Here is a 16,681-nt window from a genome sequence, read left to right as displayed (position 1 = left end):
AAGAAGTGCTCATAGGAGAGACCAGTAATAGAGTGGGGAAGGCAGGACAGGGAAGGAGTGGAAGCCAACCAAGGATGTGTTTTAAGTAACGGTCCCATAGAAAGTAGGATCCAGCCAGGAAACTCGGGGCTTGTCCCAACCTGAAGTAAGGAAAATGGGCTTTCATATTCCCATACTGCACAGTCTTTGGTTCGCGGCTGTCCTGAGGCTCTGCCCAGATCTGTAAGGAGCCCGAAGCAGTCCTCTGAAGAACTGCAGGTGCTGTTGAAAACACAGTCTGGAGGTGTGAAAATACAAAAGGGGCTCTGATGAGCATTACTATTAAGTTCATTTTATCTTAGCACAGATTCTTCACATTGATGCTTTCCAATTTCTGGGTGAGAATCTTACAAAAGGAAGGTTAGTGGGATGAGCTACAGTCCTTATTGCTACTAATAGCCTTGAAGCAAGAACTGATATTATCTCCTACCATCCATTGTAGATTTGCTGCATTTTCCATTTACATTTCTGTTGGTGGTAGTGGTTTGCCTTATGATATGACTGAGATCTTCATATCTGAGGGGTCTGAGCTCCTGGTTACCGTGTACTTGTCAGGCGGTGGTTGCTGTAATTGCCCAATCATAGTTAAAATTGAGCATTAGAGCACTAAAAGATTTCCTAGTGAATCCCCTTTATTCGTATACGTATGCTTCCTGCCCTCATTATATAGCAGCAACCCTACTTCCTTATAATAATCCAAGTCAGTTATCTCTGCCTGTATGGTAACTCCTGTCTTTGCCTGTTGATCTGCCAGCATGAGGAGCCCAAAAGGACTAGATAGCAGCCATTACTTTAAATGGGACTCTTATTGTCCCTCTTGGTGAAAAAGTCCCCCCTCGGAACCAGGACTACAAAAATTTAAATCAAGGAGACAGGAAGCACAAATTCTTTAAGTGGGTTATTGATAGTGATAGTGAGTGGGGGCAGTCCTAGCTCTACTCCTTGGTTTCCAGACCTGTGTATTCTCTGTAAGTATAATGGCTTATTGGTTTCGGGTTACATTGTAGCTTGAAGGGCACACTGTTCCTAATGAGATCGTCTCTAAGGTGTATCTTTAAAGGCTATGAGAACACTTTATCAGGCTCTCAGCTTTGGGGTAATAACCATATGTGATAATCAATGAATTCTTTGGTCGTAGGCCCAATTATACCTCCTTTTATTTTGTGTGCTGTGGGTTCCTTGTTCCGGGATGATGTGATGTGAGACTTCATGTTAGTAAATCATCTGATTCCTCTTAGGAGCCCTCAGATAGTGATGTGGCCAAGGCACTACGGGCAGAAAAGTCAGAAGTGAACCTAAAATACATGCCAATCTTAGGATTCATTGCTGCTCTTTCTAGAATGTAAGGAATCTGGTATAATCAGCTTGTCACCACATGACTGGTTGTTTCCTTAAGGGCTAGTGGTCAGTCGGGCTGAGTGTCAGTCTCTGCTGCTGACCAGTTGGACAGTTAGCGACAGAATAGCTAAACCAGCCTCAGTGAAAGGGAGACCTTACTGTAGGGTACATGTGTAGCTTTTATCTCTGCCACCATGGCTGTTATTCATGAACCCTTTGAAAATATTGGGATGGCTGAGTACAGAGATTGGCTGGCATCTACTGGACAAGTTACCCTGCCTGAGTATTTAATGTCTCTTTAGTGGAGTTCTCCGGTGAGCATTAACATATGAAATAGATCTTCACCCTTTGTACATACTTCTTTCTCTATGGCTATTCATATACCTCTTCCATAAGTCACATCTTGATCTTCCAGGCTTGCTCCTTCCAGGCCCATGACCATCTATCTAAACCATTTGCCACCTTGCAGAAGTCCATTGACCCACTTTTTTCTCCACACAGAGTAGATAATGAGTTGCACCTCTCAAACTCGGCACAGTGGAAGATTTCCTTTCACTACTGTCTTTCCGGCCAGTCCCTTAGTGGGGCTGGAGTGCAGCAGCAGCTCATTTTCAATTTGTCCTCCCAGTGTACCAAGATGATCCATCCATGAATCAGCCTCAGGTTTTTCTTTCTCTTTCAAAGGGTCATAAGGAATACTCATAAAGTCTTGTTATCTATTCCTGCTTACTTAGGCTAATCCCATATGTACCACTTCCATTTGATGATGGATTACTGCTGTAACTACCTGATCTTATGACTTTGTTAGTATGATAGCACCCCGCTCTTGATGGCTAGCTCTGGTTGCATAGTTCCTTGATAACCTATAGTCAGATGCTCAATCTCTTCCAGGACCTAGTAATATGCCAGGAGTGGTATGCATACTTTACAAATGATGTATAACTTTCCGCTGCATACAGCATAGTATTGCTCTTAAATCCTAAGAATCTGTGCTGCAACTCCCTTGGGTGAGCCATTCTACATGACGTCTTTGTCCTTAAGTTGGTAATTGGCTCAACTGAGCCTGTCATTTCCACTCTTAAGTGGATACTCATAGCAACAACCAACTGATTCCGTAATCTTTGTGATTATTTACTTAATATCACTTGTATCAGTTATATATTGCTGTATTATAAACCACTGTAAAACTTAGTGGCTTAAAATAGTAACTTTTATTGCTTATGAGTTAATGGTCACTTGAGTGGTTCTGGTTGTCTGGGCCAGGCTTGGATGATTGTGGCTGGATTCTCTCATTTTCTCATGTACCCATCATGGTCAGTTGGTGGGTTGCCTAAGGGTTGGCTGGTCCAGGATGGCCTTACTTGTATGACTAGGCTGCTATTTGGCATGATGAGGGTGGTTGGCCATGTGTCTTTCATCATTTAGTAGGTTAGCCTGGAATTACTCATATAGTAGTGGCAGGGTTCCAAGAAAGTGAGTGGAAATTTGCAAAGTGCCTTTAGCCTTAGTAGGACTTAACACACCATTATGTCTATCACATTATTTTGGGGAAAGGAAGTCACAAAGACAATTCCATTAAGGGTTGGGGAAAGAGAATGCATTTCTTGATGGGGTTGAGGCTTAAGTACAAGGAAGGGAATAAGTTGGGACATTTTGTAAACAACTTTATTGAGGTACAGTTTACATACCATAAAATTATTTTAAGTGTTTTAAATGTACAATTCAATAGTTTTGGGTAAATTTATTGAGCTGTGCAACCATCACCTTAATGCAGTTTTAGAACATTTCTGTAACTCCAGCAAGATTCATCGTGTAGTCTACCACATTTCTTGAATGCTAGAGATACTGCATGAGCCATATCCTTTTCTACTTTATCCCATCCCAGTTCAATACAGTGTTCTTTCATCCAAAAGATCCATGAAAAATCTTAGTAATTGTAACACAATTATAGGATAACAGAGGTGTTACTATCAGCAATGGGATTTCTGTTGCCATTGCCAAACAAGTGATCCAATTCCAGAATCCTGTCCTTAGTGTGCTTCCTGGAACCAGCTGTTGTTCTCCAGAAAGCAGACCCTGAAATGGAGATTAGTGTGCAAGTGACTTATTAAGGATGTATTCCCAGGGAATACCAGGAAGGGAATGCAGAAGGCAAGACAGTGAAGTGCAGGAAACGAAACGTTAGTGTGATCTCAGACTATCCCTAAGGAAACCAAAATAATAGAATGTTATTAGGGGTATCCCTAGGTACTGATACCAAAAATATACTTAAATTAGTGTGGAAAAGCAGATACAAAAATGGGGTCAGAGGGAATCTGGGTGGAGTTGTCTGCTAGCAGGCTTTATTTATGATGGTTCTCCTAAAGTAAGTACTTTTAATCAAAGCATGAGCGTGTATCTGAATGGACCAACTCTACTTATATAGGTTTGGAGGGGGAAATGGAACTGACGAAATTTTAACTTTGTGTTCATGAACTTAAAATACTTTAATCACTGTGAATTTAAATGATGTTGACATTTAGTAAATAGTGTTTCAAATCTATAAACTAAGAACATTTTGGTGTGTTTATTTGCTTTACTTTTTAAACCTACTTAATAGTCAAGCTTGAATAGTTTACTTCTTAATTGATTCTTTTGGTCTTAGTAGCTAAATCATTTCATCTACTCTTGACTTTGGCTAAGAAAATCCATATAATCTTGCTGTCTCTCATTTGCCTTTTGTATAAATAAAATGCTCCTTCATTTTTGCTTAGTTACCAGGGTTATGGATTGGATTGGCTTTTGACGGTAATGAAAGCTTATTTTCACGATTCTCATTTGCTTAAGTCTGTGACCTCTTGAGTCTTTAACACCTTGTAGCCTAACTTCCTAGCAAATCAATGAATTCAGCACTTGCAATGTAAATTTTTTAATGACAACTATTTAAAATTAAGAATTATATCTTTACACGAATATATATTGAATTAAATTATTAACTGTAGGAACAACAAGGCTATGACAGATCCCTCAAGAAAGTATTTAACCAGCAGTAGAGAGAAGCAGCTGAGTTTGAAACAGTCAGAAGAGAATAGGACGTCTGGTAAGTATTTGGCCTTTATATGTAAGATACTCATTTATTATATGATACATTGTATAGACTAGAAATAAAACCCTAACCTGGGACATACCTCACTACTTTTCAGGAATACTGCATAAGTTAGTACTAGTTATTAAGCACCAATTTGTATCCAGTACTCTGTTAAAGTATTAGAAATATATATTTTTACACCAATTATAATGCAATGTAATGTAATACAATATAAATATTCTATTTACGAAGACTCTAGACTTTACCGTCTTTCCTATTTAACTGCCTAGAATTCAGCTCTTTTATTATCAAAGTAACTGGACAATAGAATGATTCCAAGGACTTAAAGTGGTTGAAATTAAAGTTCATTGGTGTTGCTGCTTATTAGAAGTTCTAGAAGATATTGAAATTGTTGCTTCAAGCTGTTGTTTAATCTCACCTTGTACTCTGTTTTTACAAAAACTGAAAGTTAAACTGTCCATGAATTTTTATCAGTGCTTCCTGCACTTAACCTCTCTCTCTGATCCTCTACACTAGAGACTCAGCTATCTAGTATTGATTTGAATATTATGTCAACTTTAAATTGAAGCAAACGAAAATATGGCATAAATTTGATAAATTGAGAGTTTAAGGGAATTCATTTGATCGTAACTCTAGGAATGGTCTCCTTTTAGTGGTACAGAATTGTGACATTGCACTCCTACAGAAAGGAGTAGCTCTAATTTTTACCTCTGAAATAATAGTACATTATATAAACTCCATTTATTGGTTTTCAGCTTTTATAATCAACCTATAGTTAGAAAATAGAATTCTTACAGATGTAATAAGCCTTAACAATGTTGAAGTTAAGGCTTCAACACCTTGTAGCCTAAATTCCCAGCAAATCAAGAAAATATACCTAAATTGGTGTGGGAAGGAAAACACAAAAATGCGGTCAGAAGGAATCTAGGTGGAGCATTTAAGTTGTTTGCAACAGGCTTTATTCATGATGGTTCTCCTAAAGTAAGCACTTTAAATCAAAGGAAATCACTTTCTACATCTTGTTTTTAATTTACTTTTTCAGTTACAGTTGACAGTCAATATTAGTTTCAGGTATACAGCATAGTGTTTATACATTTATATAATTTATACCAATTAGTCTAGTACCCACTTGGCACTATACATAGTTGTTGCAACATTATTGACTATATTCTCTATGCTGTACTTTACATCCCAGTGACTATTTTGTAACTTCCAGTTTGTATTACTTTTTATTTTTTTATTAGTTTCAGGTGCACAAAACAAAGTAATACTTAGGCGTTTATCATTTATATCCCTCACACTGTGTCAACCCCCCCCCCCACTCTCCCTCTAACATCGCACACAGCCGTTACATTTCCACTGTCTTTATTCCTAATGCTGTACTCCGCTTCTTATAAGTATATACATTGTATTTTTTAACCCCTTCACCTTTTTCACCCAGCTCCCCAATCCCCTTCTACTCTGGCAACCATCAGTTTGTTCTCTGTATCTATAAGACTGTTTCTCTTTTGTTTATTCATTTATTTTGTTCTTTATTTTCCATATATAAGTGGGGTCACATATTTGTCCTTCTCAGTCTGACTTATTTCACTTAGCATAATACCCTCTAGGTCCATCCATGTCACAAATGGTAAGATTTCATTCTTTTCTATGGCTGAGTAATAGTCCATTGTATCTGTTTACCATATCTTCTTTATCCAGTCATCTATTTCAGATTAGTGTTTTGGATTTCTTCTGATAAATACCCAGAAGTAGAATTGCTGGTCGTAAGGTAGTTCTATTTTTAATTTTTTGAGGAACCACCAAACCATTTTCCATAGTGGCTGCATCAATTTGCAATCCCATTCACAATACAGGAGGGTTAAGTTAAGGTACATCTTACAAAAGTGAATGTGAAAGAGGGAGAGAGAGAGGGAAGTAAGTGGTCAAGTGATAAGAAGGTTCATGGAACATAAGAAGATTCATGGAACAAAATGTAGATTTTTTAAGTGTATTAAAGTTACAAAGTTAATCAGTAGAACTAAAGTTGGAGAGAAGAAGACAAGAGTCGGGGTGATGTAAATGAGAAATTTCTAATTTTTCCTAATAAGGAGTTAACTTATACTGTTCAAAGTGAATCAAAAAATAGTAGTAGATACAGTATTTAGTGCTATGGAGGAAATCAGAGAAACCAGGTTTTAAAAAATGGTTAGAAATTAGAAGCAAATTTGTGGAGCTTTGGGGCAGGATAGTATTCTTTGCTATTATAATCTTTTCCACCGCATTTATTAAAAAGAAAGGGAGACAAGTTAAGTATAATCAAGCCCAATGCATAATTTTATTGAATGGTTGATTTAGGAATTAAATTTTTCCTGTGTTTGTTCATTTTATAGGGCTTTTACCCTTGCAGTCGTCATCCTTTTATGGTAGCAGAGCTGGATCTAAGGACTACTCTTCTGGCACTACTAATCTAGACAGGTAGGCATTGGTTGTATGCCTTGTAAAGAACTTAAAGAGCTCTTCTTCAGAATATTGAATGATGGGATAGGCTGTATGTTACACTCTCAGTGAATACCCTAATTTAAAATAACAGAATTGATAAGAATCATAGGCTCATGACATTTCAGTTGGAAAGTACTCTACAAATAGTTTAGTTCCATCTCTTCTTTTTTTATGTTTTTCAAGAAATGAATAAACTGAGTTCTAGGAAGATTTGTACGGAGGCTACAGGTGGTGACTGGCAATGCGATCAGATTTAGACCAGTGTATTTTCCATCATCCCAAGTGATGAGAGTATTAAGATCTCTCTTCTGAGGCATTTTTGAATTGCCTTTATTACCTGTGTGTTTGCTAAGCTACCTACCAAAAGTTAAGCCATTTTCTTTTAAAAAGCAAGTTTCACATTAATGAGTCTCTTACTGGAAAAGGCTAGTCAGAAAATTAATAGCTGATTCTATGGATACAGATAAATTTTTTTGAGATTTATTGACAGCTGCTAAACACTTGTCAGGGCGTGATTACAGAATGCGGCACAGAGGAGCAGGAGTAAATGTGAAAAGTGGGGACACAGGTGGTGTGTAACAAATATGCTGTATGATGACCAAGGAAGTCAGATTTTTTTTTACTAGAATTTAATTCAGAGTGGTAAAAACATCTTGATTATTTATATAAAATGATTAAGGTGGAGTACAAAATTTAAAAAAAAAACAACCTTTATTTCCAGGCATTCTAAAAGACTGCACCTCAGCTTTTAAGTAAAATATTTGGGGGAAAAAATTGTGGTAAACACATAGGAAAGAAAAAATAGAAAGCTGACCTTTCACACGGATACTGAATTTACAGAAATACATGTTTGAGAGACACTAAGCCAAAAAAAATATGGAACGCTTCATGAATTTGCATGTCATCCTTGCGCAGAGGAATGCTAATCTCTGTATCATTCCAATTTTAGTGTATGTGCTGCCGAAGCGAGTACTGGAGTAAAGAATTTGAAACTGTACATTTAGCCTTGAGTGGTCTCTGTCAAGCACTGAATGACTACAGTGGTAACCAGGTTATTTGAATTTAAGAGAGTGGAAGCTTGACATAATTCTGTTTATTAGAAGAATCTTAAAAGACTCTAAGCTTTTTTCAAATACCAAATTTGATTTATAAATGATTTATTAAATACAATACAAATTTCTTGTCAAAATAATAGAATGAGCATATTCATTGCACATAGCCCTGACTAAGGGAAAAAAAATTTTAATGCAAAGCTATACTCTAAGATAAGGTGAAAATTTCCAGATCAGTGGGAAAACTAATCATGAGTGAAGGCCTATGCCATAAGGCACATGGAAAACACAAACAGGAGTCAAGTATTTAGCGCTGGGTCTTCAAAACCAGCGTGAGATTGGGAACTGAACATGACCCCAGACCAGAACTTGGTTTCTTACATGAAGCTATGTGAAGGTGGGTATCTAGAACTGCTCTTTGTGCTAGTAAACCAAGGCAAAACACTTCTGTTAATATATAACTACCTAGGTTTGGAACCATAAATGTGCTGCTTACCTGATGCTCCCCAAGCAGAGAGCAAATACACAGAAATGGGAATTGCAGTGATTGGCATCTGCTTTAGTGTTATGTGCATAGAGGCAAGAATTCTGAGCCCCTAACATGAAGTCCTGTGCAGATTAGAGGTCCAGACTGAGGCAACTGCTAAGTATATCAGAAAGGTCTGATCATGGAATATAGCACAGAGAGGAGATGGTAAATGTAAATGAAATTAAGAGATTCATGTTGGGCTCCTTGGTCTACCTTCATGTCTTAATAGCAGTTGGGGGGGTGGGCAGACTAAGGGGAATAAAGGCAAGGAATTTGTCAAAGAAATAATGGATGAAAATGATGAAAGTTCACACATGGAAAAGTTACCTCAACAAATGCCAAACAGCAAATATTTAAAAAAAAAAAAAAATCTGCATTGTAGAAGATGATGGGTAAAGAAATTTTAAAAACTACTGGAAGAAAATATGTCGTCTATAAAGGTAAAACAGACTGACATTAGCAGCAATAGGAACAGAAGGCACTGGAATGGTAGCATCAAAGAATTCTATGTCCAGCTAAATTATAATTAAAGAATGCAGATAAACAATGCTGTTTTTAGATAACACAGAGAGAATTTATTCAGCAAAAGGAAAATTGAAACAAAGAAAGAAGTGGAAGAAATAGCAGTGAGCAAAATAATTTTAAAAGCGTATTTTAAAATCTAAATACTTTTAAAATTTATTCTTTTGTATAACTAATAATGCATATGGTAGAAACTTCAAAAGTTACAGAGTATATACAGTGAAAAATAAATCTCCCTTTGTTTCCTAAGTCCTAGTTGTGCATTTTGTCTTGCCAGAGGCAACTACTTTAATATTGGTCCAGGGTTATTCTATGCACCTAAATACATTTTGATAGTTTTTATAAAATGAGGATATAGTAGCATTAAAAGCAAAATACTAATAAAATACTAGACAATAAGAAATACAGAAGTGGGGAAGAGTACAGGGAAATTTTTAAGTTCCTTTTATTTGAGAGGAGGCCACAGTTAAATTAAATATATTAAAAAGTTAAAGATGACTTCCTCTTCTGGCAAAGATGGAGTAACAGGGACCAGATTACCCTCCTTCATGAAACAACTAAAAGCCTGAACAAATCATAAGACACAAGGGATCTTAAGACATTGGACATGAGGCAGTGAAGGACATTGATGCCTGGGAGATGGGAAATAAATGAAATTAGCCTTATGACTGCCTAGCTTGTTTGCTAGAGAAAGTTTCTACGCGGCCACACAAAGGGAGAGCCAGGAGGAGCCCTGTGCTCTTCCTGAGTTCAGAAAAATAGAGCTAGGAGTCCAGGGAGGCCAAGGCAGCTAGAATTCAGGAGTACCATATGGGGAAGCTTCACGGAGAGAATCGCAGAAATGTGCAGAGGGTCCCCTTGAATATTCAGTTGAGTGCCAATCAGCTTATGTAGGTGAGAAAACTAGCCAAGGCCAGTTTTCAAGGTGGTTCTCAAAAACCACCCAAAGGGATCTAAGGGAATAATACTTGGCGTTCACCTAAAGCCTGACGTAGTTCTTGTTCCTAATAGCAGTTTGAATGCTAAGAAAGGGTTTGCCTCATTAGTGAAGAAAATTATCTCTAGACTAATTGCCGCTCTGGTCCCACATCATAAATCTTAAAAGCAAGACCCAAAAAGATCAAACTGTTTACAGGTAACCTAACCACATCTCAGAACAAAATTCAAGAATGTTAAAGAAGTCAGAAAAAATCCAGCACCCAACAAGATAAAAGTCACATCTGCCATCTGAGAAAACATTACTAGGCATACAAACAAGCAGGAAAATACAACTCATAAGGAGGATAAAAGTTAGTAAATACTGACTCAGCAATGACACAGATGATAGAATTAGTAGACAGGATATTAAAACAGTAACCCAGTACTGGCATAAAAACAGACACATAGATCAGTGGAACAGAATAGAGAGCCCAGAAATAAATCCATGCCTATATGGCCATTTAATCTATGACAATGGAAGCAAGAATGTACGGTGGGGTAAAGACAGTCTATTCAATAAATGGTGCTGGGAAACCTGGACAGACATGCAAAAAATGAAGCTGGACCACCTCCTTACACCATATACAAAAATAAATTCAAAATGGCCTAAAGACTTAAATGTAAGATCTGAAACCATAAAAGTCCTAGAAGAAAATATAGGAAGAAACTTCACAGACATTACCCGGAGTAAGATTTTTACTGATATATCCCCTCGTGCGAGGGAAGTAAGAGAAAAAATAAACATGTGGGATTACATCAAACTGAAAAGTTTTTTCACAGCAAAAGAAACCATCAATAAAACAAAAAGGGATCCTACTGCATGGGAAAAGATATTTGCCAATGATATATCTGATAAGGGGTTAATATCACAAATTTATAAAAAACTCACTCAACTCCAAAAAAACAAACAACCCAATTAAAAAATGGGCAGAGGACATGAAGAGACATTTTTCTAAAAAGGACATACAGATGGCAAACAGACATATAAAGAAATGCTCAACCTCACTAACCATCAGAGAAATGCAAATAAAAACCACAATGAGATACCACCTCACCCCAGTCAAAATGGCTACCATCAATAAATCAACAAACAACAAGTGCTGGCGCGGATGTGGAGAAAAGAGAACGCTTGTGCACTGTTGGTGGGAATGCAGATTGGTGCAGCCACTATGGAAAACAGTATGGAGGTATCTCAAAAATCTGAAAATGGAGCTACCTTATGATCCAGCAATTCCACTCCTAGGTATCTATCCGGAGAAGTCCAAAACTCTAATTCAAAAATCTTTATGCACTCATATGTTTATTGCAGCACTATACACAATAGCCAAGACATGGAAACAACCGAAATGCCCATCGGTAGAGACTGGATTAAGAAATTGGTACATTTATACAATGGAGTATTACGCAGCCATAAAGAAGAAAAATCTTACCATTTGCAACAACATGGATGGACCTAGAAGACATTATGTTAAGTGAAATAAGTCAGACAGAGAAAGACAAATACCATATTATCTCACTTATATGTAGAATCTAAAGAAAAGAATAAGTGAATGAACTAATCAGAAACAGTTTTGGAGACATAGAGGAAAAACAGGGTTGCTAGATGGGCGGGGGGGTGGGGATAAGGTGGAAGGTGAGGGGATTAGAAAACAGTCGGTAACCACAAGATGGTCACAGGGTTTTGAAAATTAATTTGGGGAATGTAATCAATAATGTAAAGATTTTGTAGGGTATCTGATGGACACTTGTCCCATTTGGGAGACCACCTCAGGGATGATGTAGATGCCTGATCACTGTACTGTACACTTGAAGCTAAACAATAATGAATGCGAACTATAATTTTATATGTATGTATGTATATGTATATATATGTATGCATACACTTACAAGAAGCGGAGTACAGCATTAGGAATAGAGACAGTGGAAATGTAATGGCTCTGTGCGATGTCAGAGGGATAGTGGATGGGGGGAGGGGGGTTCACACAGTGTGAGGGATATAAATGATAAACGTCTAAGTATTACTTTGTCTTGCGTACCGGAAACTAATAAATTAATTAATTAATTAATTTTAAAAAACCAGAAACCCAAATCAGTAATGTATTAAATATAAATATACTAAATGTTCCAGTTAAAGAGAAAGATGGACTAGATTTTAAAGGAAGAATAATAATCTATTTGCTATTTAAAAGAGAAACAACTACAATATAAAGATTCAGAAAAGTTGAGAGCAAAAAGATGGAAACAAATATACCTTGCATTGTCCAAACAACAACGTTCAGTAGTGCATTATGGACAAACCTGATAGAAAGCTAGTGATAACTTTCAGGTAGAGGATCAGGGTTGTGTTTAGGAAGAAGCATTTAGGGGGTTTTGACGTTAGTGATTGTTACATAGTTATTTGCTTTATAAAAATTTAGTAAGCTCCACACTACACTTTTTAAAAAATTAGTAAACCTTATTTTTTGAGCAGTTTTAGATTTATAGCAAACTTAAGCAGAAAGTGCAGTTTTTATATCCCTCCTGTCCCCACACATGTACAACTTTCCATACTATTGACATCCCACACCACAGTGGTACACATTTGATTTTTATACACTTTTCGGTATAATTATTCTATTTCACTTTTTTTTTTTTTTTAAGTAACAAAACCAAACAATGGCTAAAGGATGGCCTACCGAGACAGTAAGTCGTTAGGAGACATTTGTTTTTTCTTTATAAGAAAGTAAATCACATTCCTACTTCACGACGTACAAAAAAATGAACATCCAAGCAGATTAAAGACCTAAGTAGGAGGGAAAACAAGATTTAAAACTTTAAGGGAAAACATTTCTGTGACCTTGTGTTACAAAATCATTCTTAAGGCACAAAAAGTGAAACTCTAAAAAAGATTGATTAAATTTGACTATGTAAAAACTTGAAACTTAGACTAATAGACAAAGGATTAGAACATAGACTATATTAAAAAAAACTGCAAATTTTATAAGAACCCAGTGTAAAACTAAGGGTACACAAATGTAATTCAAAGAGTAAACAGTTTGTTGGACTTCAGTAGTAATCAGGAAAATAAAATAATAATGAGAGATCATGTTTCATTCATTAGATTGGTAATAATTAATGGAGACTGTGAAGAAGTGAAAATTCACTTGGTGGAAATATAAATTGGTACAGCCTTTTTGGAAAAAAATACTATCTAGGAAAATTAAAAATGAAAATTGAAAATACTTCTAACATTTTCACTTCTAAGTATATAAACTGGAGGGAGTTCTCAAGGAGATTGGGTAAGAATATTGGTAGTGTCATTTTTTTGTCATAGTAGAAAAAGTGAACTGGCTAAATGTTTTCAAGACTAGGTAAACTAATGTATGATATCCATTAAGTGGATAAAAGTGAATAAAAAAGTAAAACTATAGTTTTTCTCAAGCCATTAACTTGGATTATTTTGATTGTACGGTATTATATGCCTCTTCAGTTCTCTATCAACAGACTTACATTTGTGGAATTTTCTCAAGTGATCATTATTATTGATATTTCCCCAAATTTAGATTTCTTTTTTCTTAGACATTGACTTCTCTGAATCTACTGGGGGGGAAAAGTAGCATTCAAAATTGTTTTTTTTTCTTTTTAATTCAAGTTTATTGGGGTGACAATTGTTAGTAGAGTTACACAGATTTCAGGGGAACAATTCTGCAATACATCATCTATACATCACATTGTGTGTTCACTACCCAGAGTCAGGTCTCCTTCCATCACCATATGTTGGATCCCCTTTACCATCATCTACCACCCCCCTCCCTCAAAATTGTTTTGCCCCTTCATTGTCTATTCTTTTTTTTTTTTTTTTTTTTTTTTTAAAGGAGGGCTCAGCTCACAGTGGCCCATGCGGGGATCGAACTGGCAACCTTGGTGCTGTCAGCACCGCGCTCTCACCAGCTGAGCTAACGGGCCGCCCCCTGTTCTTTTTTATAGGACTAATGTTTCAAGCCAAACTCCCTCTGCCAAAAGAAGTTTGGGATTTCTTCCTCAGCCAGCTCCTCTTTCTGTTAAAAAACTGAGGTGTAACCAAGACTATACTGGCTGGAACAAACCAAGATTGCCCCTTTCCTCTCATCAACAGCAACAACTGCAGGGGTAGGTAAATTGTTTTACTTAGCTTTCTTTTTATAAAGTGATTCAATTCATGTATGTTTTGACTGATGTAAAAAATGATGAAAGGAATCATATTGAGTACAGTTCTAAAATATTTGCTCACTTATTAAAGATTTATCACATCCATAAATAATAAGTCTGTTATGTGGTACAATTTTTGAACTTTAAAAAAAAAAAAAATATATATATGTATATATATATATATATATATATATATATATATATATATATATATAAATAAAATATTCATTATAAAGCAGAAAATAAGTAATTTCCAATCCCATATACTTCATCCTACTCCTGAGATACTTCAGCATTAGGTTTTATTTATATCCTCCCCAACCCCTCCATTCTTAATTTTTATTTAACACAAAAATAAGATCATAGTATAATAATTAATAATAATAGTAATCTTACCTGAAGTGTTTGTTATGTGCCAGATACTGTGTGCTAAGTTTTTAATGGATTTTTTTTCCCTTTAAATCCTTATAATAGCTCTGTGAACTAGATGTATTAAAAGTCTGCTTTTTTATTAGGTTGGTGCAAAAGTAATTGTGCCAATAATTTTTGCAATTATTTTTAACCTTTTAAACCACAATTACTTTTGCACCCACCTAATAGATGAAGTAACTAAGCCTTAGAAAAGTTAATTAACTTGCTCAAGGTGATACAGTCAATAGTATACCTGTAGTAAATCTCGGCAATTGGACTCCACTTGCATTCTTAACCACTGTGCCTATATTACTTCTCTGTTCCCTCATTTTTTCCCACTCCACGTTCATCCTGGGAATTCTCAAATATTAATATATAACCTTCAACCATGTTAGTATGCATTTAGATTTCCCCTTTATTCCAATTATAATCCAGGCTAGAATGAACATTCTTATATGCATATGTTTTTAATATTTGTTTGGACGCTTCTATAGGATAAAGTCTTGGAAGTGGAATTGTTAAGGCTAAGGAAGGCATTTTGACATTTTTGATTACTGTTACCAACTTGTTCTTCCCAAACCTACCAGCTTGTTTGTTTGTTTGTTTGTTTGTTTTAAGTGTGTTTTTCCAGGACCCATTAGCTCCAAGTCTAATGGGAGCTAGTTGTTTCTAGTTGTTTCAACCTAGTTGTGGAGGGCACCGCTCACAGTGGCCCATGTGGGGATCGAACTGGCAACCTTGTTGTTAAAAGCACCTCTATCTAACCAACTGAGCTAACCAGCCGCTCCCAGCTTGTTTGTTTTTAATCTCACTCAAATTACTGTTTTTCTACCAGGTTTAAGATTATATTTTTACTTGAATGAGTGGTGTCTGCCAATTTGGCTTTTCCGAAGTAGTTTATATGCTTCATATCTTAGAAAACAGCATAAAATTTGCAGTGAAAACATTTCACTTTATTCTCTGCTTACCTGTTCTTTTCTCTGAGCATCGTCTTTTCTGCTGTCTTGTATTTATCTTTCAGTTTAATTCTTAATTTCCTTTGTTCTTCATTCTGATTGGTCTGCCTAAAATTATCTTGCTGTCTCCTTACCAAACAACATTCTTATGTTAGTCTTACCTATCCCATTTTGTGACCATTTTTCATCTAGATCTTTTCTCTGTCTACCTTGGTCTTGTCTCATTTTTTTTTATTGCCCGCTTTTGTGTATTTTATAGTCTACTTCTGGTCTCCGTCATTCACCTCCTTCAGAGTGCTTTGGTGTCCTCCTGAATTACTCTCCTTTGGTGCTCCAGGCTCCCTGTCTACCTGCAGTGTTTCTTTAATTTCTGTATCATACCTGTACCCATCTCTAGAAATGCAGCTTTCCTTTTTTCAAACTTCTTCCAGGAATTAGAGTGTACTGTTTCAAGTAGGCTAAGTACTCAGGACAAAGGACTTAAACTGAGTAGAAAACTGCCAGGTCTAGAGGATATTGAAGGCTATCTAATTCCAGTGTTCCTCACAAGTCCTCCAAAACACATGAATGCAAAGAAAAGCACTCATCACCTTCAGCATTACTAGGATACAAAGAATACTATCACCTTTAATCTGTCTTCTAAGTAGAGAAACAAACCAAAGTCCAGCAGTGTACCTGAAAACTGGAAACATGTGGAAATTTAAAAACATACTTTTTTTTTTTTTTGCCTAATGCATTCTTTTATTTTTATTTATTTTTAAATTACAGTTGACATTCAATATTGTATTAGTTTCAGGTGTACAGCATAATGGTCATGCATTTATATAAATTACCAAGTGATCCCCCCGATAAGTCTAGTACTCGCCTAGCACTATACATAGTCATTACATTTTATTGACTATATTCCCTATGCTGTACTTTACATCCCCTTGACTATTTTGTAACTGCCAATTGGTACTTTTTTTAAGCTAGAATATTTCTTTTTTTTAAATTAAAATAAGGTTACTCAGAGTATCTTTTTTCAGCTATAAATATGTATAATTATTTCAATTGCAGTAGCATAAAAGAAATGATTAAAGGAATTAGAAATAGTTCAGCAGTAAAAGAGACTTGATAAAAT

General features: G+C 36.0%; 1 protein-coding gene and 1 non-coding gene across 7 annotated transcripts in view; one reads left to right on the top strand and one right to left on the bottom strand.

Moving 5' to 3' along the window:
• The window catches only part of USP37 (ubiquitin specific peptidase 37), a 77,264-nt gene that overhangs the window by 21,117 nt on the left and 39,466 nt on the right, over positions 1-16,681 (top strand). For 5 of the 6 annotated variants that reach the window (XM_074313360.1, XM_019741852.2, XM_074313366.1 and 2 more), the window contains 3 exons: positions 4,359-4,456; positions 6,838-6,922; positions 13,994-14,155. In XM_074313360.1, the coding sequence (XP_074169461.1) occupies positions 4,359-4,456; positions 6,838-6,922; positions 13,994-14,155 (345 nt within the window). The remainder of the gene's footprint in view (positions 1-4,358; positions 4,457-6,837; positions 6,923-13,993; positions 14,156-16,681) is intronic. The other variant, XM_074313372.1, reaches the window with a different exon arrangement.
• On the bottom strand, positions 7,817-7,919 carry LOC141568013 (U6 spliceosomal RNA). The gene has a single exon (XR_012491028.1). It is a non-coding gene; the product is annotated as a U6 spliceosomal RNA (small nuclear RNA).

This window comes from Rhinolophus sinicus, linkage group LG01 (assembly GCF_036562045.2).
Source record: "Rhinolophus sinicus isolate RSC01 linkage group LG01, ASM3656204v1, whole genome shotgun sequence".
Classification (NCBI taxonomy): Eukaryota; Metazoa; Chordata; class Mammalia; order Chiroptera; family Rhinolophidae; genus Rhinolophus; species Rhinolophus sinicus.
Note: the sequence above shows the minus strand (reverse complement) of the source record. Positions and strands in the feature narration are given on the sequence as shown.